Consider the following 25,806-nt stretch of genomic DNA (forward strand, 5'->3'; position numbering starts at 1 on the left):
AATAAAAGGCAAAAAAAATGGAAAAATAAAACCCACATTTTTTAGTTTTACACGTATAAAAATTGTACAAAGCTTACAATACAGCTTAAAAATATTGTCATGAACCTGCTCTGATTTGGGATCCCGTCGGGGGGGGCAAGAAGTCCATGACGTAGAAGCCCTACGTCCAAGGCCACGAAGGGATTGAGTTCTGTAAACGAAGCGGTGTCTGGCAGGGTTTGCCTTTGTATGCGTTGAGAAAAAACAAATGTGTAATAGCGATAGCGTGAACCAAAAATTGGGGGTAACGCAAGAATTTCGTTGGGCAGACTGGACGGGCCGAATGGTTCTTATCTGCCGTCACTTTCTGTGTTTCATTGATGAGGTAAGACGGCGAAAGAAAAATGCCCCTCGTAAGACCAACTGGAACGGTTGAGCGGCTCTACTCTGGCTGGCAGCGAGCTACTGCTAAGAAGAACGTGTTCAGCTGCACCCATGGACTTCACGGCAAAGAGTCTATCACCCCGTGTGAAACCTCATGTGTCTTTCAAGATACGCGCTGTGAGAGAAGCCTTTCCCGCACTGGGAACAGACGAACGGCTTCTCCCCCGTGTGACTCCTCAGGTGCTTCAGAAGGTCGGAGTTCTGGACGAAGCATTTCCCGCACTCGGGACACGGGAAGGGTTTGTCTCCCGTGTGGATCCTCTGATGCCTGGCCAGATCTGACTTTTGGCCGAAGCACTTCCCGCACTCAGAGCAGGGGTACGTCTTCTCTCCCGAGTGAGTCCTCTGGTGTATGAGGAGATATGAGTTTTGAGTGAAGCGTTTCCCGCAGTCGGAGCACGAGAACGGCTTCTCGCCCGTGTGGATCCTCTGGTGTCTCGCGAGGTCCGACTTTTGACTAAAGCACTTCCCGCATTCAGAGCAGGCGAAGCGCTTGTCGCCCGTGTGAAGCCTCATATGCTTGCAGAGGTAGCTCTGCTGAGAAAAAACTTTCCCGCATTCCGAGCAGACGAAGGGCTTCTCTCCCGAGTGGAGCCTCAGGTGCTTCACGAGATCCGAGTTTTGAATGAAACCTTTCCCGCATTTGGGACACGAGAACGGCTTCTCTCCCGTGTGGATGCTCCGATGCCTCACGAGATGCGAGTTTTGAGCGAAGCGCTTCCCGCACTCGGAGCAGGCGTGCGGCTTCTCCCCCGAGTGAATCCTCTGGTGCTTCAGAAGATAGGATTTTTGAGTAAAACTGTCCCCACAACTGGAGCACGTAAACAGGGTCTCTTCCGTGTGAGTCTTCTCATGTTCCACCAGGCGCGCGTTGGAAGAGAAGCATCTTCCGCAATAAGAACAATAACCGCCGTCCTCCATCTTGACGGTGTCCGTAACCTGTATATAGTCTAAAGAGTCGGTGAAATCTTCTTGAAACGCTCTTGATTCTTCCCTCATGAGAACAGCCGCATACTCTGTTACTCCGAGTTCCGTGGACACAGAAGCGTCAGCATCGGTGAGATCTAGATCGTCATACGAGGCCATCTTCTCAATAGTAGGAGAAGTCACTTTTTCCGCGGGGATCTCGATGACCGAGAACTCTCCCTCCTCACACGAGAGTAGTTCTTCCTTGATAATTATAGACATATGCTGGATCTCACTTTGGTCTTCTTCATCTGAGGTCAGTTCCTCCTTAATTTGAGAAGCCGTACATTCGTTCTGTGAACCGTCTGTAGGAATATAATCATTTGGGTCGAGGGCATTTCCTTCTTCGCAAGAGACCGATGTTTCACATGAAGCTGAATCCTGGTCAGAAGGGTCCTGTATCTTCTGAGGGTTATTATTTTTGGGGTGTTTTGGATCAGGACAACATTTCACGGGCTTTATCTCTTCATTTTCCCGGTCTGGCGTAGATATTATGGGGTGAGATCTTTCCGTGGGTCCACCTACTTAAAAAAAAAAGAATAAAAAATTAGACATCACATATTCGTTACTAGACCTTTTTTTGGGGGGGAGGATGTCATTGCGTCCTCCAGAGCCTATTATTTTTATATATCCTAACCTTATTACAGAAAAAAAAGAAATTAAAATAAAATAAAGCGTTAAGATATTTCTGGGAGAGATGAAAATGAAGCGGAACTATAATAAATCAGACGATAGACGAAGATTACTATGGATACAAGTAATGGATTTGATTACCCAGAAACTGGGAATACTGGGTGGAATACTCATATTCTTCCAAAACCATCAATTCCATTAACATTTTTTTCCCAGGCAAATATAATTATGTGACGTAACAGCAACAGTTGACTGCTGTTGCCACAGAAACGTCTTAAAAAGTTTCTCTTTTGCCTTTCTAAGATAAGATCTTGAGAGGAAACGAATAAAATTAGAGATCTGGTAAGTGGAACAGCAGCTTGAGTGGTCTGCATAGCAATAATATTATGAGTTTTGATACTGGTGAAGACCAATGATACCAAAGGTTATGGCTGGGAGATAAAAGTGACCAGAGAGCTCCCAGGTGTGACTATGACCATGAACCATTGGTCAGAAAAGGTTTAAACCTCATCTTACCCGACGTGTCGAGGGGCTGGGGTTTCTCCTCCATCATGGCGTCCTTGTAAAGGTCTTTGTGTCCTTCTACATACTCCCACTCCTCCGGGGAGAAATGGACGGTGACATCATCACTCCGCACAGGAACCTGACAGAGACAACAATGCAGTCATTACCCAGACACATCCTTTGCTTTTATTGTATGAAGTCCCATCGCCGGCGGCGGCTCTCACCTCTCCGGTCAGCAGCTGGGCGATCTTGTTGGTCAGTTCCAGGATCTTCTGCTCGTTGTCTCCCTCGTATTTCAAAACTTTAGGTGGAGGAACAACGCCAGAGCGATGGTCCTTATGGGATCCTCCTGACTCGCAGGACCTGCCGTGGTTTGTATAATTCTTTGTTTGGGACACAAAAAGAGGTAGTATAAGTATTATTAAACACTCATCTACAGACACCAGACAAGCCTGAAGGCTTGTTTTTCCCTCAGAAATCTCATGGTGCTGCCACAATCACAAGGGATTCTGGGTAGGCACATGCAAATAAGGTTAACAATTATCACCTTTTTGGGTTTCCATCACCTTTTACCCACCATAACTTATGTAATGGACACAAAAAGAGAAATATTCCATTATTTACCCCCAAAACATAATGAAGTAGCACATGTGGTTAGCAGCATCCCACTTGGCTTAACCCAAGAGTGATCTTTCTGCAGCGAGAGATCTCGGTATATCAAAGCCGATGCTAGGAGGCAGCAAGAAGGCCGTATCCACCCTCTGCTGTAACCAGCAGAAGCGAACAAAGACAATCTAGCTATCAATGCCCCCTTTCATTAGCGATCTTAATTCATACGATAGCCGAGTGTCCGCTTCAAACGATCATTCTTGCTCTCATACAAATGCACAGAGGATTTCATTCTAACAGTAATTAAGACAATAACGCCGCGGTAACGTTTGTAGAGGTCCTCACCTTTCTGGTCAACAAGAAGATGATCTCCAGGGCGAGATCCACGATCTGATCAGACAGCCCATCCCTGTCCTTCATAGTCACGGAGTTTGTCATATCCTCGGATACTGGGCTACGCAGTCATATACTGTATTCTTCAATCACAACAAAACCTACCGGTAAGAGACAAAATGATGAAATAGCGAGGAGGACCACAAGTTACTCTGTGTGAAGATGAGTACAAAATCTAAGTCACCTCTCTCAAACAAAATACGGATATCACCTAAATACATGCGCTCTTATTTTCGTGAATGTCGGAGTCCATTTAGCGCGGACTCCAACGCATTTTACTGCAGCCAAATCGGAGCAGGCGTTCTTAAGTTATTGGAATTAGAAGATGAGACTTCTGTGTGATTTGACTCCTCCCCCCAGCTGCCTCTCCTGAAACAGGAAGCAATCGTCAGTACACTTCCTGCACATGCTCAGTAGAAGCCCTATTTCAGTAATCGAAGCACTAATTGTTGATTCTCCCATTGAGACCGGAGGAAACTCAGCTCCAAAAGGGACTCCTGAGAGAAGAGCATACTACGGTACACTTCCTGCTCTCGGCAGAGGCCGCTGGAGGAGGAGTTACATGAGATGGAATAAATAAAGAACGCCTGTGCCTGTAAAATGGAATTCAGTGTGTATTAAACACAGAGCCCGGGGCAAATAAAGAGAATACAGATTCTGATGGCTGCACAGCCCCCCCCCCCCCCCCCACGATAGTCCAAGGAACTCCACAGCTGTTAGATCCTAGTCGTGATTTGCAGACAGGAGGGCTGAGGCACTCTCCTTAGCAACTGCCCGGCTCCCATCGCTAAGGAAGTTACCAAGCGTCCATTATTTACACTAAAAAATCGAATACCAGTCATCTGCCCCATAACACCTTACCTCTCTTTGTTTAGTCCTTCTTTGTTTAGAATATACATTATCCGTCACTATGATGATCTCACATAGATATGTAATGTCTCAGTTTGTTCATATTGATAAACCCGCCAAGCGTTTCTTATTACCTGCTGTACTGCGTTACCACATCTGTTGGCGACCTTTTAAAACCCCTCTCTATCCCTCGCTGGGCTCAGCAACCAGGCATAGACGCGAATCACAGCGAGTCACATTCCTTTCGCGCACGCATTCTACGTCATGGAGCGCCACGCAATAGAGACCCTTCTTTTACTTAACCGCCCCCCGCTGAGGCAGCCGTTTTTGCGACGGTTTGCTCTCGGTCAGCCGTGGTTCTTCTCACTGAGCGGTGTTAACGCTTCACACGGTACACCGAGCCTGTATTTATTAATACCACAATCGAGGGGTTTAACAGAAGGGAACCCGTCATATTCCCATTCTATGATTTAGCGCCAGTAGTAAAAATGGCTGCCACGTCGTTCTCTGCTTGCTGCGCATGCGCGCTAGATTTAATCTATAGTTCCTTGCTTGGCTATTCCTCCTGACTGAAACTTTCTCACAGAAAAGCCTTTGTCCTATACATTTTAACCTATACTCGGTGCTCTGTATAATGTAACCCCCCCATGGCAAAAATACCATAAATTATAATAATAGTCACAAATTATTCTAAATGATTTGACCCTGACATACGTCAAATAATAATAAATTATTACGTCGCAGCAGTCGGATGGATGTTTTGGGTGATAGGTGCGATGAAAGTAATTGTGCGATAGGTGTGAGTTATCTTGCGTGAAAGGTGTAAGGGAGTGAGGTGTTTTGTGCGATAGTTAACTGCACTTCCCATGACGCTCAGCCAGCATCACGGAAGTAGTATGTCTGGCTGAGCCTCATGGGACTTCAGTTCAATGACAAAAACAAAGTGTTTTAAGCGTCATGGGAAAAAAATCCACTTTTTAATTATGAAATTATACGGTGCTAAAGCCGACAGCAGAAAAAAATACAAAATATTAAATAATAAAATAAAATACAAAATATATTCATGAACTTGCCCTGATTTGGGATCTCGAACTACTGGCAAGGGAAGAGCCCCCACTGAAATTAACGGGAGCTGCAAGTGTGCCTGAACGGGGGCCTGAGTAACCGCTTCAAGCCAAACGGCTGCGGGTCTATCGGCCCTTGTGACACATCGCGTGTTTAACGAGATACTCGTTGTGAGTAAAGCCTTTCCCGCATTCAGCGCACGTGAACGGCTTCTCTGCCGAGTGACTCCTCTGGTGGATAAGGAGATCTGAGTTGTGAGTGAAACGTTTCCCGCACTCAGGGCACGAGAGCGGCCTCTCTCCCGCGTGCCGTCTCCGATGCCTCGTGAGGAGCGAGTTTCCGGCGTAGCTTTTCCCGCACTCGGGACAGGCGAAGGGCTTCTCTCCCGAGTGGCTCCTCTGGTGTATGTGAAGATACGAGCTTTGAGTGAAACTTTTCCCGCATTCGGAGCACGAGAACGGCTTCTCTCCCCTGTGGCTCCTCTGATGTCTCGTGAGATCTGACCTTTGGCAGAAACATTTCCCGCATTCAGCGCAGCGGTGCGGTCTGTCGCCCGTGTGATACCGCATGTGCCTACCCAGAAAGCTCTTCTTCATAAAACATTTCCCGCATTCCGAACAGGCAAACTTCTTCTCCTTAGCGTGAACGCTCTGGTGTTTGGCAAGAGCGGAGCTTCGGGCGAAGCATTTCCCGCAAAGAGGACAAGGGAAGCGTCTTTCTCCTCGGTGGGACCTCACGTGTTTAATAAGACACGCCTTACGAGAAAAGCCCTTCCCGCATTCGGGGCACACGAACGGCTTCTCCCCCCAGTGATTCATCTGGTGCCTAACAAGGTCCGGCTTTTGAACGAAGCATCTCCCGCACTCGGGACACGAGAACGGCTTCTCTCCCGTGTGGACCCTCCGATGTCTGGCGAGATGCAATTTTTGAGCGAAGCGCTTCCCGCACTCGGAGCAGGCGAACCTCTTCACCTCCGAGTGACTCCTCTGGTGTTTCCGAAGATAGGATTTCTGAGTGAAGCGTTTCCCGCAATCGGAACACGAGAACCGTCTCTCTTCCGTGTGAATCTTCTCATGTGCCATCAGGTGCGCTTTGGAAGAGAAGCATCTTCCGCAATGGGAACAATAAAGTCTTGTCTCCTTGGTTCTTCCTCCTTGTCTCCTTGGCTCTTCCTCAGCGAGGACAGATGCATGCTCTGTTGCTCCAGGCTCGGTGGGCACGGAAGTGTCAGCATCAGTGAGATTTCCATCTTCATACGAAGTCGACTTCTCAACAGTAGGAGTAGTTACCTTTTCTGTGGGCGTCACGGTAACGGGGAACCCTCCCTCCTCACACAAGGTTCGTACTTGCGTAATAATTAAGGACATATGCTGCATCTCGCTTCGGTCTTCTTCACCTGAGGCCGGATCCTTCTTAATTTGAGAAGCCGTACATTCGTTCTGTGAACCGTCTGTAGAAATATAATCATTTGGGTCGAGGGCATTTCCTTCTTCGCAAGAGACCGATGTGTCCCGTGAAGCTGAATTCTGGTCAGAAGGGTCCTGTATCTTCTGAGGGTTATTATCTGTTGGGTGTTTGGGACCATGATCACATGTCATGTGGTTTAGGTCTTCATTTTCCCGGTCTGGCGTAGATATTATGGTGGGAAATCGCTCTGAGGGTCCACCTACATGGAAAAAAAAATTAAAAATGAGACATAACATATAAGACATTTTTAGGGAAACTCCATTGCTCCATCAATGAGTGACCCAGAGACTCCACGTCCACCCAGAGAGTACCCGGGTACGACTATGATGATGAAACTTTAATTGTTTGGCTGCAGAATGCCCTTTTCTCTGGAAAAGGTTTAATCGCTTACCCGGTGGGTCGAGGGGCTGATGTTTCTCCACCATCAGGTCTTTGTAAAGGTCTTTGTGTCCTTCTACATACTCCCACTCCTCTGTGGAGAAATGGACGGTGACGTCATCACATCGCACAGGAACCTGACAGAGACAGCAATGCAGTCATTATCCAGACACATCCTTTGCTTTTATTGTATGAAGTCCCATCGCCGGCGGCGGCTCTCACCTCTCCGGTCAGCAGCTGGATGATCTTGTTGGTCAGTTCCAGGATCTTCTGCTCATTCTCTCGCTCATATATCAAAGAATGAGGTGGAGGATGGACACCAGAGTCATGGCTCTTATGGGATCCTCCTAACTCACAGGGCCTGCCATGGTTTGTGATCGGCTCGCTAGGCTTCTCCACAATTGTATAATCCTGCGTATGATACATAAAGAGAGAGATAACATGTGGTTAGCGGCATCCCACCCCACTTTACTTAACCCAAGAGTGATTTATATAAAACCCTACGCTAGTCCAATGGTGAAAAGAGCAGCAAGAAGAACGTAACCATCCTCTGCTGTAACCAGCGCGGTAGCAAAGAGATAATTAGGGAACGTAGAAGTCAAAAGAGAGAATCATACGACAGCTCAATGCCCCCTTTAATTCATACGATAGCCGAGTGTCCGCTTTAAACGATCATTCTTGTTCTCATACAAATGCACTGAGGATTTCATAACGCGGCGGTAACGTTTGTAGAAGTCCTCACCTTTCCGGTCAACAGGAAGACGATCTCCAGGGCGAGATCCACGATCTGATCAGACAGCCCATCCCTGTCCTTCATAGTCACGGAGTTTGTCATATCCTCGGATACTGGGCTACGCAGTCATATACCGTATTCTTCAATCACAACAAAACCTACCCGTAAGATACAGAATGATGAAATAGCATGAGGGACAGAAACGAGACTGGATGCCAGGGAATCATAACTGTAACGTGAGGAGGACTGCAAGCTGCTCTGTACCAATGGCATTCAGATACAGTTATATGCATTAGCGTTCAGTTGAGTACAAAACACATTAGCCACCGGATCACCAAGTGCAGACATCACCTGAAAGCGAAAAGGATTAAATTCACCGACTTGCTTCATCTCAGTACGTCACACCTTTATTTCCAAATCCACGCCTCTCTTGGCCTTTTCTGCACCTCTGGTCGCCAAAAATGCATTTTTATTTTTCTCTGCATGTCAGAGTCCATTTTTCATGGACTCCAACGCATTTTACTGCAGCCAAATCGGAGCAGGCGTTCTTAAGTTACTGGAGTTAGAAGTTGAGACTTTTGTGTTATTTGACTCCTCCCCCCAGCTGCCTCCCCTGAAACAGGAAGCATTCGTCAGTACACTTCCTGCACGCGCTCAGTAGAAGTCCCTGAGTAGAACCGAAGCAGTAATTGTCGATTCTACCATTGATTCCAGAAGGAACTCGGCTCCAAGCAAAACTACAGAAGAGCATACTTCGGTACACTTCCTGCTCTCGGCAGAGGCCGCTGGAGGAGGAGTTACATGAGACGGAATAAAGAACGCCTGCACTTGTAAAATGGACTGCAGACTCATGAGCAGCCATTTAGAAGTGGGCTGTCTGATGACAAGGAGGGCTGAGGTATTCTCCTTAGCAACTGCCCCGGCTCTCGTCGCTAAGGAAGTTACCAAACATCCACTATTTACACCAAAACATCAAATAATAGTCACCTGCCCCATAACACCTTACCTCTCTTTGTTTATTCCTTCTTTTATTGTAATATACATTATCTGTCACCATGACGGTGGGTAACCCATGACAACAACGTCCTATGTTTTTGTACGACACATAAATATATCTTATGCCTCAGGTTGTCCACACCAAGCGTTTCTTATACCTGCTGTACTGCGTTACCACATCTGTTGGCGACCTCCTAAACCCCCTCTCTATGCCTCTCTGGGCTCAGCAACCAGATATAGACGCGAATTACAGGGATTCACAGGGCTTTCGCGCACACATTCTACGTCATGGAGCGCCACGCAATAGAGACACTGCTTTCACCTCCAAACTCCCGCAGGCAGCCGCTTTTGTGACAGTTTGGTCTCGGTCAGCCGTGGTGTTAAGGCCGATACACCGAACCTGTATTTATTAATAACATAATCGAGGGGTTTAGTAGCGAGGAGTAAACCCGAGATATATCTGTCTGACGCCAGTAGTAAATATGGCTGCCGCGTCGCCTTTGAAGCCTACTGCGCATGCGCATTTGACTTTCCTCTACCTATAGCTCCTGACTGAAACTTTCTTGCACAGAAACCTTTGTCCTATACATTTTAACCTATACTTGGTGCTCTGAATCCTGTAACCTCCCCACATGGCAAAAATACCATAAATTATAATAATAGTCACAATGTTTTATTAAGGGTTAAATAAAAGTTACAATAAAATAAAAAAACAGTGGTAGGCTGGATCTCTGTGAATGGCGCGGGGTGGGGGGGGGATTGCACCGGAGCCAGTCCCTGGGAACCGCCATTAAACCTCCCACTGACCAATCAGCAGCCTGATTAAAAAGTTTTAAAAAATAATATAATAATAATAAAAAAAGATAAGTTATCCAGCAGCAGGCTATTAACCCTCCTGCTGCTGGACATCCTCCATTATGAATGAATGGATGCCTCACGTTTACAACTCCCTTCGCCCTCAGGCAAACTGATAAGGGTGATGGTGGTTGCAGAGCCCAAAAGCAGCAGCGATTGCGGCGACATGGGGGCATTTGTTAGGCATGACATACCAGTACGTCACTGGTCATGAAGGGCTTAAGTCTCTGTTTATTGGTTTATCGGTTCCTAATTTAAAGTTACCCATTAATAATATTGTTCTGGTGTGTAGAAAAGACCTGGTTTTGTCCCTGTGGCTCCCTTGATCCTCTCCCTGGAATGAATCTGGTATGATCATGGTGTATGAGATGTCGGAGAACCCTCTGCAATTGAATTACATACAGATGTACGTATAAAACCCACTTTGATTCGGCCTCCCCAGTAGACAAATGCTGGGTTGATATTGAAGAATACTACCTCTCTACTCCAACCATGACCATCCCTCCGCTCCCCAGATGATGCATAGCCCCGAGCCATCCAACTTCACACCCTACTGGAGCCATATGAGATAAAATCACCCCAAGAAAGCTCTTTCTAAATTCGCCAGCGCCCTTCTTCCCTTATCTTACAACAAAGACTTCCCTCCAGGTCTTCCACGGCAAGCCGTCTTTAAGCCGGTTAGAGGGAGATCCTTGATCTCCCCAAACGAGCCTGCTCCCCTAGCGGCGGACATTACTGTCCGTCTCTGGAGGGGTGCCGGCGTGGTGGCACCCCCCTGATGAGCGCCCCCCGGGGACCCAAGGAATAATTGTTTTACTGTTCTTTCTCTCTGCAGCTCACGGTCGCATTAAGAAGCAGCATTGCCTTTGTCATCAGACCTTGTGCACGTTTGCAGTCATGGAACGATCGACAACAGCGGCGGCCCTGTGAATAAGGAGACGTGGTTACTGGTTTAAACTGATGACGTACCAGGTACGTCATTGGTCCTGTATGTTACATCTTTTCGTGATGTACCGGGTACGTCATCGGTTACAAACAGGATTCTACGTCAGATTTGATTGACAAAAACAAACCTCTTTTACTTTGAGTGACTGTTCGGCGGTGTTGCAGTTGGTCCAACTCAGCCAGAAGTAGATGAAGCAAGAGCTTAAGTTACCCCGGAGGAGGTATTACATTACATTTATTGCCATGATAGGAACCACAGGGACCTCAATATTGAAGACGCTCTGATGTACAAATAAAACGTTTAGAGCATGCTTAGCACACTTTCTTCTCCTCTGCGTGTATCACGCGTGTATTTAACCAGAATAAACTCATTTGTCACACGCAGAGCGTCTTTGGCGTTGGAGGCTGAAGCTTCTCTCTCTTGTGGACCCTCTGGTGTTTGAGAAGATCAGAGCTCTGAAGGAACCCTTTCCCGCACTTGAGACACAAGAACGGCCTCTCCGACATGTGAGTCTTCCGGTGTCTCGCCAGATCCGAGACTTGAGCGTAGCATTTCCCGCATTCAGGACACGGGAAGGGCCTGTCGACCGTGTGACACCTCATATGTTTAGAAAGCGAGCATAGCTGAGAGAAACGCCTCCCGCATTCGGAGCAGATGAACGGCTTCTCCCCCTCGTGCAGCTTCTGGTGCTTCACGAGATCGGCGTTTTGGATAAAACATCTCCCGCACACGGAGCAGGAGAACCGCCCGTCTCTCTTGTGATGCCTCATATGCTTGTAAAGATAGCACTGCTGAGAAAAACACTTCCCGCATTCAGAGCAACAGAATCGCTTGTCGTCCGCGTGGATCTGCATGTGTTTATTAAGGTAGCGGCGCTGACAGAAACATTTCCCGCATTCGGAGCAGGCGAACGGCTTCTCCCCCGTGTGGATGCTCTGGTGCTTCGCCAGATCGGATTTTTGGGTAAAACGTCTCTCGCACACGGAGCAGGGGAACGGCCTGTCTCCCGCGTGAATTTTCTTGTGTCTAGTGAGATCAGAGTTCCTAATAAAGCTCTTCCCGCAATCGGGACAGGAAAACGGCCTCTTTCCCGCGTGCGTCTTCTGATGGGCAGTCAGTTTTGCGTTGGTCGAGAAGCATTTCCCGCAGTAAGAACAAGAAAACCTCTTTTCCTTGTGAGCCGCCTGATGCTTCACAAACTCCGAGTCACTATTAGGACAGCGATACGTCATCAACGTACCGGGCAGCTCCGCGTCGCTCCTAAACCCCCCGCCATCCTCAATCTTCACAATATCCGTAACCTGAATGCACCCTGAAGGGTTAGAACGATCGCCGCAATTTTCTTTTAGTGAGCTTGAGTCTTCCTTAACGAGAACGGATCCATATTCTGTGGACGTGGAAACGTCAGCATCGGTGAGATCTCCATCTTCATACGAGGTTGAGTTCTCGATAATGCGAGCAGTCATGTTACCTGCGGGGGTCTCGATGACCGGGAACTCATCCGACGTTAGCTCTTCCTTAATAATTGCAGACGTATATTGGATCTCTGTTTGGTCTGAGACCTCGTCTTTATCATCTGAGGCCGGTTCCTCCTTAATTTCAAACGCTGTAGACTCGCTCTGCGAATACTCTATAGGATTATAAATATTTGGTGCGCAGGAGGCCGAGTTTTCCTTTATATGAGCAGACGCACGATCTGTAACTGGATAAACATCCACGTTAACAAGAGCCTCGCATGAAGCGGAATCCTCCTCGGACTTGACCCGTATCTTCTGACGCGTCCTTCTCATCGCATCACCTGGACCGTGTCCACTTTCGATGTGCTTTAGATCTTCATTTAGCACGTCTGGTTTGGACACGACGGTGTGAAATCTTTCTGCCGATCCATCTGTGCGAAGTAAATTACACATCACATATTATTTATTGTCATTCAGAAGTTTTTGGAGAAAACATTCATGGCTATTAGATCTAATCTATTCGATTTTTCCCACCCAATAAAAACGACCTCCGTAGATCAGTAACGGTATTATTTCTGATAACATTTTACAGAAAAAAAATATATGAAAGAAAACCAAAAGTATTAACAGATATTCATGGGTGAAATGAAAATTAAAGATGCTGTTCCACTCCAGATACTACAGCGTCCTAGAAGCAGAGCCTGTCATTCATTCTATGTATTACATCACAGCGGTCTCACAGCCTACACCAACGCCATAAACATTTAAAGGGACCGCACAGCCATCGTATGAATGAAAGTGCAATGGAATGGTGGCCGGAGCGTCCCTATAAGGACAAAACAGATTTTTTTTTTGTAAATCCTCAAAATTTTCTTTAAATCATACTCATACTTAGAATCAAAGGGTAGCACTACTTATTCTTCATGTCCAGCAAGTCATTTGAGGGGGGGTTGGCCAGCCACATGTACAGAATCAGACAGCTTTAAAGGATGAGAACTAGGGGGGGGGCTCAGTGACTCCGAGACTCCAGGCCAAACCCAGAGAGTTCCTAGGTGTGACCATCATGATGACTCTGACTGCCAGGGAGCAAAATACCATCGGTGTACACGTTATCTTACCTGGTGAGTTGAGGAGCTGGTGTTCCTCCATCATGGCGTCCTTGTAAAGGTCTTTGTGTCCTTCTACATACTCCCACTCCTCTGAGGAGAAATGGACGGTGACATCATCACACCGCACAGGAACCTGACAGAGACAACAATGCAGTCATTACCCAGACACATCCTTTGCTTTTATTGTATGAAGTCCCATCGCCGGCGGCTCTCACCTCCCCGGTCAGCAGCTGGATGATCTTGTTGGTCAGTTCCAGGATCTTCCGGTCAATAGCATTCTCAGGTGGAGGATCCGTGCCGGAGATCTGGGTCCTACAGCCTACTTGTGACTCACAGGGCCTGCCATGGTTTGTGGTCGGCTCACCAGGCTTCCTCAAAATTGTATAATCCTGTGTATAAAGAAGCTGGGGCTCACAAGAGGGTTCCAGGAGGGTCTAACAAGACCCCCTGTACCCATATGCTGAAGGCACTCTGATTTCAAAGGCAGGTCCTATATCAGGGATGGCAATTCCCTTGTAAGAGTCATACAATTCCTCACCTTTCCAGTCGACAGGTAGACGATCTCCAGGGCGAGTCCCGCTATCTGCTCAGGCAGCCGATTCCTGTCCTTCATAGTCTCAGAGTCTGCCATATCCTCAGTTATCGGGCTCTTCGGTTATATATTATACCCTAGAATAAGACCAAGTCAGCCTGTGAGGCACAGAACAGAGAAACGGCACGAGGGCCGCCTACGAGACACCGGGGGGCCACGATACTGGCATTGTAAATAAGAAGGACCACTGGTTGCTCCATATCAATGTCACTCGGCCCTAGCAACACCAATGATCAGCGCACTATTCAGGGTACACAACAATGTCTGAATCAAAGAAGGGATCACAGCTGCATAACCTAAACGTCTATAGGGTTAAAATAAACTGCAGATGTTCAGTTGAACTTTTAAGTGATTGAAAATATCAGTGTTATTATTGTTATTTACTGTTTTATATAGCGCCATCACATGCCGCAGCGCTGTACAATTGGTAAACAGGACAGTGTTCAGTTAGGAAACTGGTGATTGGTGGCTGCTACTTCCATTTCATTGAGAACTCAGCTCCCGTTGACTAAAATGAGATTTCTAGGGAGCGTGTGCAAGGAGCATACTCAGGTATGCTCCCTGCTTTCAGCAGAAGCAGCCGGAGGAGGAGTTAAACCGAGACAGGAAGTGTCCAATAACTACAGAACGCCTGCACCGATTCACATGCGGTAAAATGCACCGGAGTCCGCGCAAAACGGGCTCCAGCATGCATTTAACCATTTTTATATATTTTAGACTCCTTAACTCCCCCAGTGCCAGAGCGCAGCACGTATCTGTAGATTGCACGCCTAATGTAACAACGTGCCTCAGTCTGTCAGTCTCCTCGAGCGTACGGACTGTAGGAAGCTCAGCGGAAATTGCTGCCGCCACATAAATAAAAGCGAATTATAATATCTCGCTTCCCCGGCACTCATAGTGGTTTGCTTACAGGAGAGGCTGTGCAGCATTCTCCTTAGCAACTGCCCCGGCTCCCGTCGCTAAGGAATATAACCATGTCTCTATGCTTTACACCAAAATATCTGCCCTCAAAATGCTGCTCTACACTCCTAGGAATAAGAAGAACATAAAGACTGTTTATTGACGATTTGCCCTCCATCTTGGTGGGGGAGCCCTAGACCATAATAACACGTGATTATGTGTGACGTATGTACGTTCGTGCGAGTTTTTATATAGTCCTTACGTCACAGCCATTACTTATACCTGTTAGTGATCTTAATTAATTTTAACATACCTCTTCCCGGCTCCTCTATCTTTCTCTCAGGGAACAACACATAGATGTGCATGGCAGGGATGCACAATCCTTCCGCGCACGAATTCTACGTCACGGAGCGCTAGGCAATAGAGACGTTTGCCTACAATTAGAAACGTCCTGCTGTTGCCGGCCATCTTGTTGGAGATAAGTCTCAGCTGTGCGGCGTTAACGCTTATTTATTAATGTAATAATTTGATGGTTTCGCTGCTGGAAAGTAACCCATTACAGTCCAATTTCCTGACTAGACGCCAGTGGTAAAAATGGCTGCCGCGGCGCTTTAAGCCTGCTGCGCATGCGCGCAGGATTTGGTCTATTGTTTCTTACCCTCCTAAACCTCCTGACTGAAACTTTCTCACACAGAACCCTTTCTCCTATACATTTTAACCTATACTGAATACTGGAACCTCCCCCTAAAAAATGTGTAAAATGTAATAATAGTTACAATATTTTATAAGTAAATTATATGTCATTATTAAACAGCGTTATACTAATACTTGATCTGACCCTGATATACTCCATACTCTTTAATTGCTAGATTTAACCGTAAAACAACCAATGGTGGCGGGGAGATTGTATTGGTCCCGGTATGTATGTATGTATGTTTGTATGTGAGCATGGCTGTCTATGTATAAGTGTGTGTTAACATGAACGTTTGTGTGTTAGTATAGATGTGTAAGTGGTGTGAGATGTGCGTTAGCATGAACGTGTATATATAAGTGACGTGAGAGGGAGTGTGAGTATGAGTGTATGTGTAAGCGTGCATATGTGTGTTTGGCTAACTTTTTGCGTGTTAAGATATGTATGTCAGAGCGTATGTTGGAGGACGGGGCAAAGAAGGCTCAGACAAAATGTTTGGGACCTACTGACAAGCTGGGGGTCAAAGACGGCACAGGCAGGCTGTTTGAAGGTAAGGACGGCACTGAGAAGCTGCTTGGGGTCAAAGGTGGCACTCACAAGCTGTTTTGAGGGCAAAGTTGGGGACCCTAAAGCAATTTTCAACACCAGGGCCCAGTGGTTGCTAGTGACACCCCTGTATTTTAGTATAGGCTTTTATGTATCATCACTAATTTCTTTTAAAAGGTCATTGGGTTATTAAAAAGCCCCGGTCCCTAAGGGGTTAAAGTGCTTTTTCGGCATCCTCCCCTGAATACCAAGTCCCGCGCTTTAATGCGTTATCCAGTCCCAAGCGACCATCGCGCCAACAGGAAAGGGCATGAGGCGGGCTGGCCACGTGCGTCCTTCGGCCGGCTTGAACCGGTTTGTCCGCTGTCGTCTCCGCTCTATTCGCCGTCACACTTAGCCTTTCCCAAAGAATTCCCAAACAGGTCCTAAATATCCATACAGGCCTGGAAAGACCGGGCCTAGTCTTACCCCAGAAGCTTCGCTGATATTAATATTGAGTTATTAGGCACTCGGAAGCACCAAAAAGGTTAAAAAAATAAATAAAAAAAAAATTGAAAAAAATAAAATTCCTCGACCCCAAAAACGTTAGAAAATAAATAAAATAAAAATTGTGCTCTTCAAAGGACTAGGACTATTTTATATAACAGGACCAGAGGATTCCCCAGCTGTAATTTGCCCCTTCCTCAATTATTGCACCCAAAAAAAAAATATATATATATAAAAAAATATATTTTTTTTCAGCACACCTTTATATTTGTAAGACATTATTTATCAATAAAATAATAAAAAAAAGCTATGGCACTAAAACTGGAACGTGTGCATCATTTTCAGGGCCCTTGTCCTATTTGGAAAAGCTTAGCACCCTCCCCAAATTTAAATACCCCCCCATAAATGTATAGGTTTACAAACAGTAGGCAAACAAGGGTCATTTCGACAGTTTTAGGCACCCGTTTCATCACGAATCTTGGCGACGGCTATTTTTTTTGTGTGTGGTTTTTTTTTTTTTTAACAAATACATTCCAAAGTTGCCCCCCCCCCCGGAACCATTAAGTATTTTCATAGTAGTAATTAAATTAGCAACTTTTAATCTGTTAAAAATAAAGTAACAGTAACTATGTTTGGTGAGAGAAAAAAAAATACAAAAAAAATCTGAATAAATCCAGAAACAATTCAAAAACGTTTTTTCAGTAGTCGGCGACGGTGTGGTACGTCTTAAAACAGCTGCCGACGCACAGGCCCGGCTTATCGGGGCAATCGGGGCAGTAGTAGGTCGTATCTTTGCGGCGTCCCTTCGCGTAGCAGACCCTGCATCGCTTCTGGACCGTGGCCCTCTTGGCGGAGGGGGGGATTTTGAAAGGAAAATGGACGCCCCCCAGCCTCGGGGCGAATCCGGAAGGTACCGGTACCGGAGCCCCTTGGTAATCTTGAACCAGGAGCTCCTTGATGAACTGGAGCTGGAAGTCCAGAAACGTACAATTGTTTGTGGGCTTCGCCTTCTTAAAAATTAAATAGGCGTTATGGGTGGCCACCTGCATCATGTAGATGGCAACCTTCTTGTACCACGCGTTGCTTTTCCTCATGATGAGGTACGGCTGCAACAGCTGGTCCGACGAATCGACCGCCCCCATATGCTTGTTGTAGGCCTTGACGCAGGCCGGCTTCCTGACGACGTCGGCCTTGCGGTGGCCGGAATCGGGCACGGTGCTATGGTCGTGGATGGTGGTCAACATGCACAGATCCTTCCGGTCCCTAAATTTCACCGCCAACAGCTCCTCCTGGCGCAGGGCTAGGGACGCCCCCCATTTTAGCCTGGCGGCCGCAAGCTTTTTGGGGAACCCCTTGGAGCTCGGCCTGATGGTGCCGCAAGCCCCGGTGTCCAGGCAAAAGAGGAGCTTGAACAAAGAGACGCTCGTGTGGGGACTATTCACGTACAAGTGGTATCCCTTGCTCAGTAAGGGCCTCACGAGGTCCCAGACAATCTTTCCACTTGTCTCGAGATAGTCCGGGCAACCCGGCAGGTCAAAGTTTCCGTCCTTGCCCTCGTGCACCCGGAAGCCGTGCGTGTAGCCACTGGCCCCCTCGCACAGTTTGTACAGTTTGACCCCGTAGCGGGAGCGCATGGAGGGGAAGTACTGTTTGAACTCCAGCTTCCCTTTGTACTTCATGAGGGATTCGGAAATGCAGATTTCTTTCTCGGGGGTGTACACCTCGGCGAACTTCGTTTGCAAGTGCGTAATAAGGGGCCGGATTTTAAAGAGCCTGTCGTAGAGGGGGTCGTCTTTAGGAAGGCACTGGGTGTCGTCGTTGAAATGCAAGAAGCGAAGGAGCATCTCGTATCGGCCCCTCTTCATGGTCTGCGTGAAGACGGGGTGCGAAAAAATGGGGTCCGTGCTCCAGTACGAGCGTATGGAAGGCTTTCTAATCACCCCCATTATCATAGTGAGCGCCCAGAATTTGCGCAGCTCGTACACGGTGGTGGGATTCCAGGACTCGTGCCTGGCCACGTAAGAGGTCGTGTCGGTGGCGAGGTGCTGGGCGGCGTACAGATTCGTGTGGAAGGTTATATGCTCCCAGAAGTCGTCGCCCATGAACAGCCCCATGAACTGAGATGCCTTGAAATTGGACACGTCGGGATGAATGCCGGGGCTGCCGGTGAAAGGGGGGATTTCTGGAACGGTGCCGGCCGCGGGGACCCACTGGGCGTAAGTGTCAGGATAAGGATCGATACTCAGGGCGGCACGGCTCCTCTTAATCGGGGGTCCGGAGTGATCCGAGTTGCTAGACGCGTCGCTACTGTGGTCGATATCTAAATCGGAAGCAAACTCCTCGTCGGTGGCATCAGAATCTAGCGCCATGATAGCATATGCCTCGTCACTGATGCCCGACCTCCCGATTCCTTAAAAAAAGAAAGAAAACAGTTCAAATGTTTATTTTTTTATCCCTTTTAAATGCCCCATTAACTAACCACCCCACAAAGTTCGGGCTATTGGATGAAGACGACCAACCGGGTCTTGGAACGGTCAACCACAGCCATCACCCCCGCTAACCTCAGGTGTCAATTTAAACGATGACGTACCAGGCAAGTCGTAAGTCCTCTAGGAACATTTTTTTTGCCCAGAGGGCTTTTACCCATCTCACCTGTCGATTCGAGGAGCTGCTGACCGACGGCGTCCTTGTAAAGGTCTTCGTGTTCTCTTACACACTCCCACTCCTCCGTGGAGAAATGGACTGTGACATCATCACACCGCACATGAACCTACCAGAGACAACGATACTGTCATTATCCGCACAGGTCCCCTGGTTATGCTGTAGAGCACCCGATCCGCGTCAGCTCTCACCTCCCCGGTCAGCAGCTGGATGATCTTGTTGGTCACTTCCAAGATCTTCTGGTCCTTATCTCTCTCATACTTCAGAAGATTAGGCGGGGGATTAGGCGGGGGATTAGGCGGGGGATCCGTGCCGGGGATCTGGGTCTCACAGGATCCTCCCGGCTCACTGGGCTTGCCACGCTTGGTGGCCCGCTCGCTAGGCTTCTTCACAACAATATAATCCTATTAACAGAGGCATAAAAAGAAGAGAGATTTCATTAGATAATCGTAATTAAAAATGGAACATGTGGCTAACGCCATCCCGCTTTACTTAACCAATAGTCATTGCTGTTGTAAGATATCAGTTGTCCTAGCGAGGAGCCTCAGCATGCAGAGGGTCGCCATCATACTTGGTGACCGCGGTAGCAAGAAGACAACTATATGGGCCCTATCCTGTACCCGGGGCCCTATCTATAGCAGACGCAATAGCCAAGAGATAATTAGGGGATCTAGGAGACACTCCATCCGTTACGGGAAAGCTGATTGGCCCTTTTAATAGTTTTAACCCATGATAACCAGGAGCCTTCTTTAATTGCATGGCAGCTGGAAAATGCATGGAGAGGTTCAGCAGAAACCCGACCCACCATCTCCTGCTTGCGACTGCCCATACGAGCTTTAAACACCCTCAGCCGACCCCACCGCTGGCTCACAGGAGAGCATCGGAAGCACATCCCCCCACTCTTTTAAACGCTCTCTCTTTTTTTATGTAATTCCGCCCCGTCACTAAGCACGGGTCCCCTCACCTTTCCGGTCACCAGGTAGATGATCTCCAGGGCGAGATCCACGATCTGCTCCGACAGCCCGTTCCCCTCCGGCGCAATCTCGTCCTTTGTCGTCTCCGTGGTTACTGCCACGGCTTCCGTCTCTAAGGAAGTGAATCAATTTTCATGATTTATGCCAAAACATCAAATAACATCATCCGCCCTCAAAATTCTGCTCTGCTCTAGGGTCACAAACACTAAAACTCTTAGTTTTTTTCTACTTTCATTTAAATAGACACATTATTTGTCACTTACCTTTTGTTTCCATATTGGATGAGGGGCCCTTAAACATAACAACACATGACTTGGTGGGGTCTCTGTACGTTTGGGTTATTACGTATCCCTCCGCTTATTTATATATCTATTTAAAGACTGGCCTGGCGTTACTTATATCTGTTGTGCAGCGCTACCAGTTCTGTAGGCGCTCTTAACACATTATATTCTTCTTCCTCAGCTTCTCTATCCGTCTCTGAGCTCAGGAGACATGGATGTGTAGCACTCGGATGTAAATTTCCTTTCGCGCGCGCATTCTACGTCACGGAGCGCTACGCAATAGAGACGTGCCGTATCCGAACCGCCGTTGGAGCGGCCATTTTGTTGGGCGACACCTCCGTCGGCGGTAACGCTCCTCGCTGAGCGGTGTGACGGCTTTACGATAATTTACAGCGCGTATTTATTAATGCAATCATCGAATGTTTTTGGCGGCTAGGAGGTAACACCTAATAGTCCCTTTTCCTCACTTGGCTTGATTCGACGCCAGTAGTAAAAATGGCTGCCGCGTCGTCCTAAGTCTGCTGCGCATGCGCGGGGGATTTACTCTATTTCTTTTCCTCATACATTGCTTGGCTGTACCTCCTGACTGAAACTTTCTCACACAGAATCCTTTGTCCTATACATTTTAACCTATACTTGGTGCTCTGTATACTGGAACCTCCCCACATGGCAAAATACAGTAAATTATAATTATTAAAATCCCATCACCCTGACATGCTTCAAATATTAACCCTTTTTTTTTTTTAACAATGAGCTTTAAAGAGATACGTCCAAGCCTGATTGGCTATACCTAGTGATGTACATAATCTGCAAACTTTGACTGACTTAAATAGCCCTCGCTAAGAAAACCCTGACCTTCTGGTGAGAAAAAGGGATGAGTATGCGCGGAGAACCGCCGTCTGTAGTGGGTGTCCATCTTGGGTTCTGCAGACCTCCATGTCTGCTGCCTGGAGGCGCCTTGAGGAGTCTCTCCGACGATCGGTGCAGCAGAAGAAGATGTGGCCAACTGTGCATGTAGGTTGGGGGTGACACATTTCCTATATCCCCCTTCAATCATCATTGCTCAGTTAGGAATATATAACTATTTGGAAAAAAGTATTGGGACACCTGTTCATTACACCAACAGTGACTTTGATGACATCACATTCTAAATACATAAAAGACTTTCCACGAGATTTTGGGGGGGTTTCTGTGGGATTTTTGCCCATTCATCCAGTAGAGCGTCTGTGAGGTCCGGCACTGATGTTGGATGAGACCCCCGGCTCACAATCTCTGTTCCAGAGGTGTTTGTTGGGGTTGAGGTCGGGGCTCTGTACGGTCGGTCAAGTTCTTCCACCCCAAACTCATCCAGCCGTGTCTTTATGGGGCTTGCTTTGTGCGCCAGGACGCAGTCATGCTGGAATAGAAAAAGGGTCTCCCCCAAAGTTTGAAGCAGGATGAAGTGGAATAACCACAAGACCCAGGGTTAGGTCTGAGGGACTTTATGGGGAGGGGGACAGAGTTGGCCCACGGTGAGTCTGATAAGAGATTCCGACTTCCATGTTGCAGATGTTCTAGCCAAGCATTGTTCTACAAAGAGAGAAGTTTCACAGCAGGAACAATTCATATTCCTTGACCGCAGCTTCTTGGCGGACGGGGGAAAGTGAGGAGAATGAGGGAAGTGCAGCCTGTCTTCTACACACCACACCGAGACAGAGACAGGCTACACAGGGAAGCGGGCTCTTTATAGACCTTGGTCAAGTTCCATCGCCAACCCCATATCCAGAAAGATATTAAAATTCCAGAGAGAGTTCACTTGACCGAGAGGCAAGAGAGGAGTTTCTTTCAAAGGAACAGGGGAACAGTTCCACCGTCTAAAGTAGATTTCTCTTAGGATGAAGGCTATGCCACGACGGGTTACTGGGATCCTCAGCCTGCACTTCCAAACCCAATAAATAATAAAAAAAAAAATCTGTAATTTATTAAAAAAAGTGTAAATAAATCAATAAGTAAAAACTATAAAATATAACTTTGTCCCAAGGATATACACAAGTATCGTGGAGCTAAATTGGCAAACTCCAAAAGGGGTATCTAACAATTCTAGTTATTAGCAGAATTCTACTAATTATTTATAACAAGTCCACAGAAGTATTTCCAGTATGGTGGGCTTAACAATACGATGTCAAAAAAAGCTCTAAATAAAATGAAAAATGAAAATTAAAGTGTAATAATTAAGAACCTTTAATAAAATCGGAGCATCCACGCATTTGTGCAGCACACATCTGAATACCCCTACTCATCTGTAAAATAGAACGTGGCACTAAGCTGTAATATTGTCACCTACTCGCTGGTCTGGTGCCGGGGTCGGACTGCTACCAGTGCCACGAGGTCCACTCCTCTGCCACACCATCGAGGTTCAAACCCACCCTGTGCCCCACGCTGTCTAGTGGATGCTCCTGCAGCATCACCCTCTGACGTGTCCAGCCCCGGATTCGCCCTCTTCCAACTACAGCAGCCTCGCACACAACTGCGCCACACGCAAGATGGCGGCTGCTGAATGTCCTGAACAGAGTGACGTCACTCCATTTGACCTTTCAACTTCTGTGTCAGAGACTCATTAATCCTTGCCCTGTGGTGGCCACACCTATGCTTGTTGAAGTGCATCCTATACTAGCGTGCTCAATAGCATTGATGATGTTTGACCTGGTTTGACTCCAACCATTCTGCTTCCTACTCTCTGCTCTGAAATCCAGCTCCCTGACCACAGCTTGGATATCAATGACCCCCAACTTCAGCCTCCTGACTATGGCTCATCCGCCCTGCTTGCGCACCTTTAGAATTTGTCCCCAGTCTCAGAGGAACATCAGAAGGTCCCATGGCTGCTCGAAAACCCAAAAGGCCCAACTGGAGAGCTAACCGATTGGAGGATGAAGAACTCTTCTGAGGCAGACGGGCTCTCTCTCCTGGGGACAACGTCTTGCCCTGCACCAGCTGCTCCACAATATGCATTAAAATGGCTTCCATTGCTCCAGCAGCGATGTTTGGTTTTCTTTCAAATTTTATTAGCACTTCTAACTATCAGTTATTGATAACCGAGGCATAACAGATTTTTAAATCCGAGAAAATGTCAAATGTAAACGTGAAGGGCTGCACAATTTAATGAGAAAATCTACAGAACATGAAATGATTCCACTTTTCTGAGCATTCTCTAGCGTACCCAAGAATCGGCTCAGGGTTCTTAGCTCAAAAAGCGTTCTTCCGCCAAGAGCGCGCTCTACTGTTTTTGCTGCGCCGTTGTGCCGTCCACCGACTTCCCACATTCGGAACGTCTATGGCGCTGAAGGTTTACATTTTGGGTGAAGCTCTTTCCGCACTCGGAGCACGAGAAGGGTTTATCGCCCGTGTGGATCCTCTGGTGTTTCACGAGATCCGAGTTCTGAGCGAAGCATTTCCCGCACACGGAACAGGGGAAGGGCCTGTCGCCTGTGTGATAGCGCATGTGCTTATTAAGGTAGCAGTGTTGAGAGAAGCATTTCCCGCATTCGGAGCAGGAGAAGGGCTTCTCTCCCGTGTGGACCCTCCGGTGCTTCACGAGGTCGGAGTTTTGGGTGAAACATTTCCCGCACACGGAGCAAGGGAACGGTCTGTCTCCCGTGTGAAACCGCATGTGACTAATAAGATACGAGTTTTGAGAGAAGCCTTTCCCGCACTCGGAACACACGAACGGCTTCTCTCCCGAGTGATTCCTCTGGTGTTTAAGAAGGTCCGAGTTTTGCGTAAAACCTTTCCCGCATTCGGGACACGAGAACGGCCTCTCCGACATGTGGATCCTCTGGTGTCTCACCAGATCCGAGTTCTGAGCGAAACATTTCCCGCATTCGGAACAAGGGAAGGGCCTGTCGCCCGTGTGATAGCGCATGTGCTTGTAAAGATAGCAGTGTTGAGAGAAACACTTCCCGCATTCCGTGCAGGCGAACGGCTTCTCCCCCGTGTGGACCCTCTGGTGCTTCACCAGATCAGAGTTTTGGGTGAAGCATTTCTCGCACTCGGAGCAGGAGAACCGTCTGTCTCCCGTGTGAAACCTCATGTGTTTTATGAGATACGAGTTCAAAGAGAAACATTTCCCGCATTCCGTGCAGACGAAGGGCTTCTCTTCCGAGTGATTCTTCTGGTGTTTAAGGAGATTTGAGTGCCCGGTAAAACTTTTCCCGCAGTCAGAGCACGAAAACAGCTTCTGTCCCGTGTGGATCCTCTCGTGCGCCATCAGGTGTGACTTGTAAGAAAAGCATTTCCCGCAATAAGAACAAGGAAGCCTCTTTTCTTTATGGGTGGCCTGATGTTTGACAAACTTTGAGTAACTATTAAAACTTTTACCGCACTCGGAACACTGAAATGTGCTCAATGTACTGTGTGCCTGCGCGTTACTTGTGAACTCCTCATCAGCCTCAATCTTGACTGTACCTGTATCATTTTCTTTACGTGACTTTCCTTTAGTTATTGCCTCTGCGGTTGTGTCGATGTCCGGGAGCGCTCCCTCACACGAGGACTGTTCTTCCTTAATAATGATAGCGTTATATTGGAGCTCTTCTTGCTCCGAGAAGCCATCTTCTTCATCCGAGGTCGGTTCCTCCTTGATTTGAAAATTTGTAAATTCCACCGACATGGAAATGTCCGGATCGGAGCGACTTCCACCTTCAGACAAGGCCTGAGAGTTCTCAATAATGTGAGTCGTTATGTCTTCTGTGGGGGTCTCAAGGTCCGGAAGCCCCCCCTCTTCACACAAATCTAGCTCTTCCTTAATAATTACAGACTTGTACTCGACCTCTTCCTCGTCCGAGAAGGCATCTTCCTCATCGGAGGACGGTTCCTCCTTGATTTCGAAAGTCGTATACTCCATTGACATGGAAGCATCAGTGAGATCTCCATCTTCAAACGAGTCTGAATTTTCAATAATGCGAGTAGTTATTCCTTCTCCGGGGGTCTCGATGAGTGGGAACCCTCCCTCCTCGCACGCCAGTTCTTCCTTGATCACTACAGACTTGCATTGGACCTCTTCTTGGTCCGAGAACTCGTCGTCTTCTTCATCTGAGGCCGGTTCCTTCTTAATCTGAAAAGCTTTACATTCGTCCTGTGAACCGTCTTTAGGATTATAAATATTTGGGTCATTTCCTTCTTCACAGGAGGCCGAGTTCTCCTTTATATGAGGAGATGTTTTATCTGTCTGCGTTTGAACCATAGATGCACAAACATCCAGGTTTGCAGGAGTCTCGCGTGAAGCCGAATCCTGGTCGCACTTCTCCTGTGTCTTCTGAG

The 25,806-nt window shown here is 47.4% G+C and overlaps 2 protein-coding genes across 2 annotated transcripts; both read right to left on the bottom strand.

The window, feature by feature from the left end:
- Positions 1 to 498: 498 nt before the first annotated feature.
- LOC128469297 (uncharacterized) lies at positions 499 to 25,806 on the bottom strand. Its single transcript, XM_053451117.1, has 20 exons — positions 23,771 to 25,806; positions 23,325 to 23,568; positions 20,224 to 20,345; positions 19,451 to 19,663; positions 19,251 to 19,368; positions 17,312 to 19,008; positions 16,073 to 16,166; positions 13,922 to 14,007; positions 13,599 to 13,772; positions 13,393 to 13,516; positions 11,198 to 12,705; positions 11,045 to 11,097; positions 8,030 to 8,138; positions 7,510 to 7,698; positions 7,301 to 7,424; positions 5,576 to 7,108; positions 3,481 to 3,584; positions 2,751 to 2,909; positions 2,539 to 2,665; positions 499 to 1,913 (listed from the first exon to the last, which is right to left on the bottom strand). Exons 1-20 carry the CDS (start codon positions 25,727 to 25,729, stop codon positions 499 to 501), a joined length of 10,152 nt encoding a protein of 3,383 aa, XP_053307092.1. The 5' UTR covers positions 25,730 to 25,806.
- LOC128468816 (gastrula zinc finger protein XlCGF17.1-like) lies at positions 10,878 to 12,176 on the bottom strand. Its single transcript, XM_053450637.1, has one exon. It carries the CDS (start codon positions 12,047 to 12,049, stop codon positions 11,192 to 11,194), a length of 858 nt encoding a protein of 285 aa, XP_053306612.1. The 5' UTR covers positions 12,050 to 12,176; the 3' UTR covers positions 10,878 to 11,191.

Source organism: Spea bombifrons, chromosome 11 (assembly GCF_027358695.1).
Source record: "Spea bombifrons isolate aSpeBom1 chromosome 11, aSpeBom1.2.pri, whole genome shotgun sequence".
NCBI lineage: Eukaryota > Metazoa > Chordata > Amphibia > Anura > Pelobatidae > Spea > Spea bombifrons.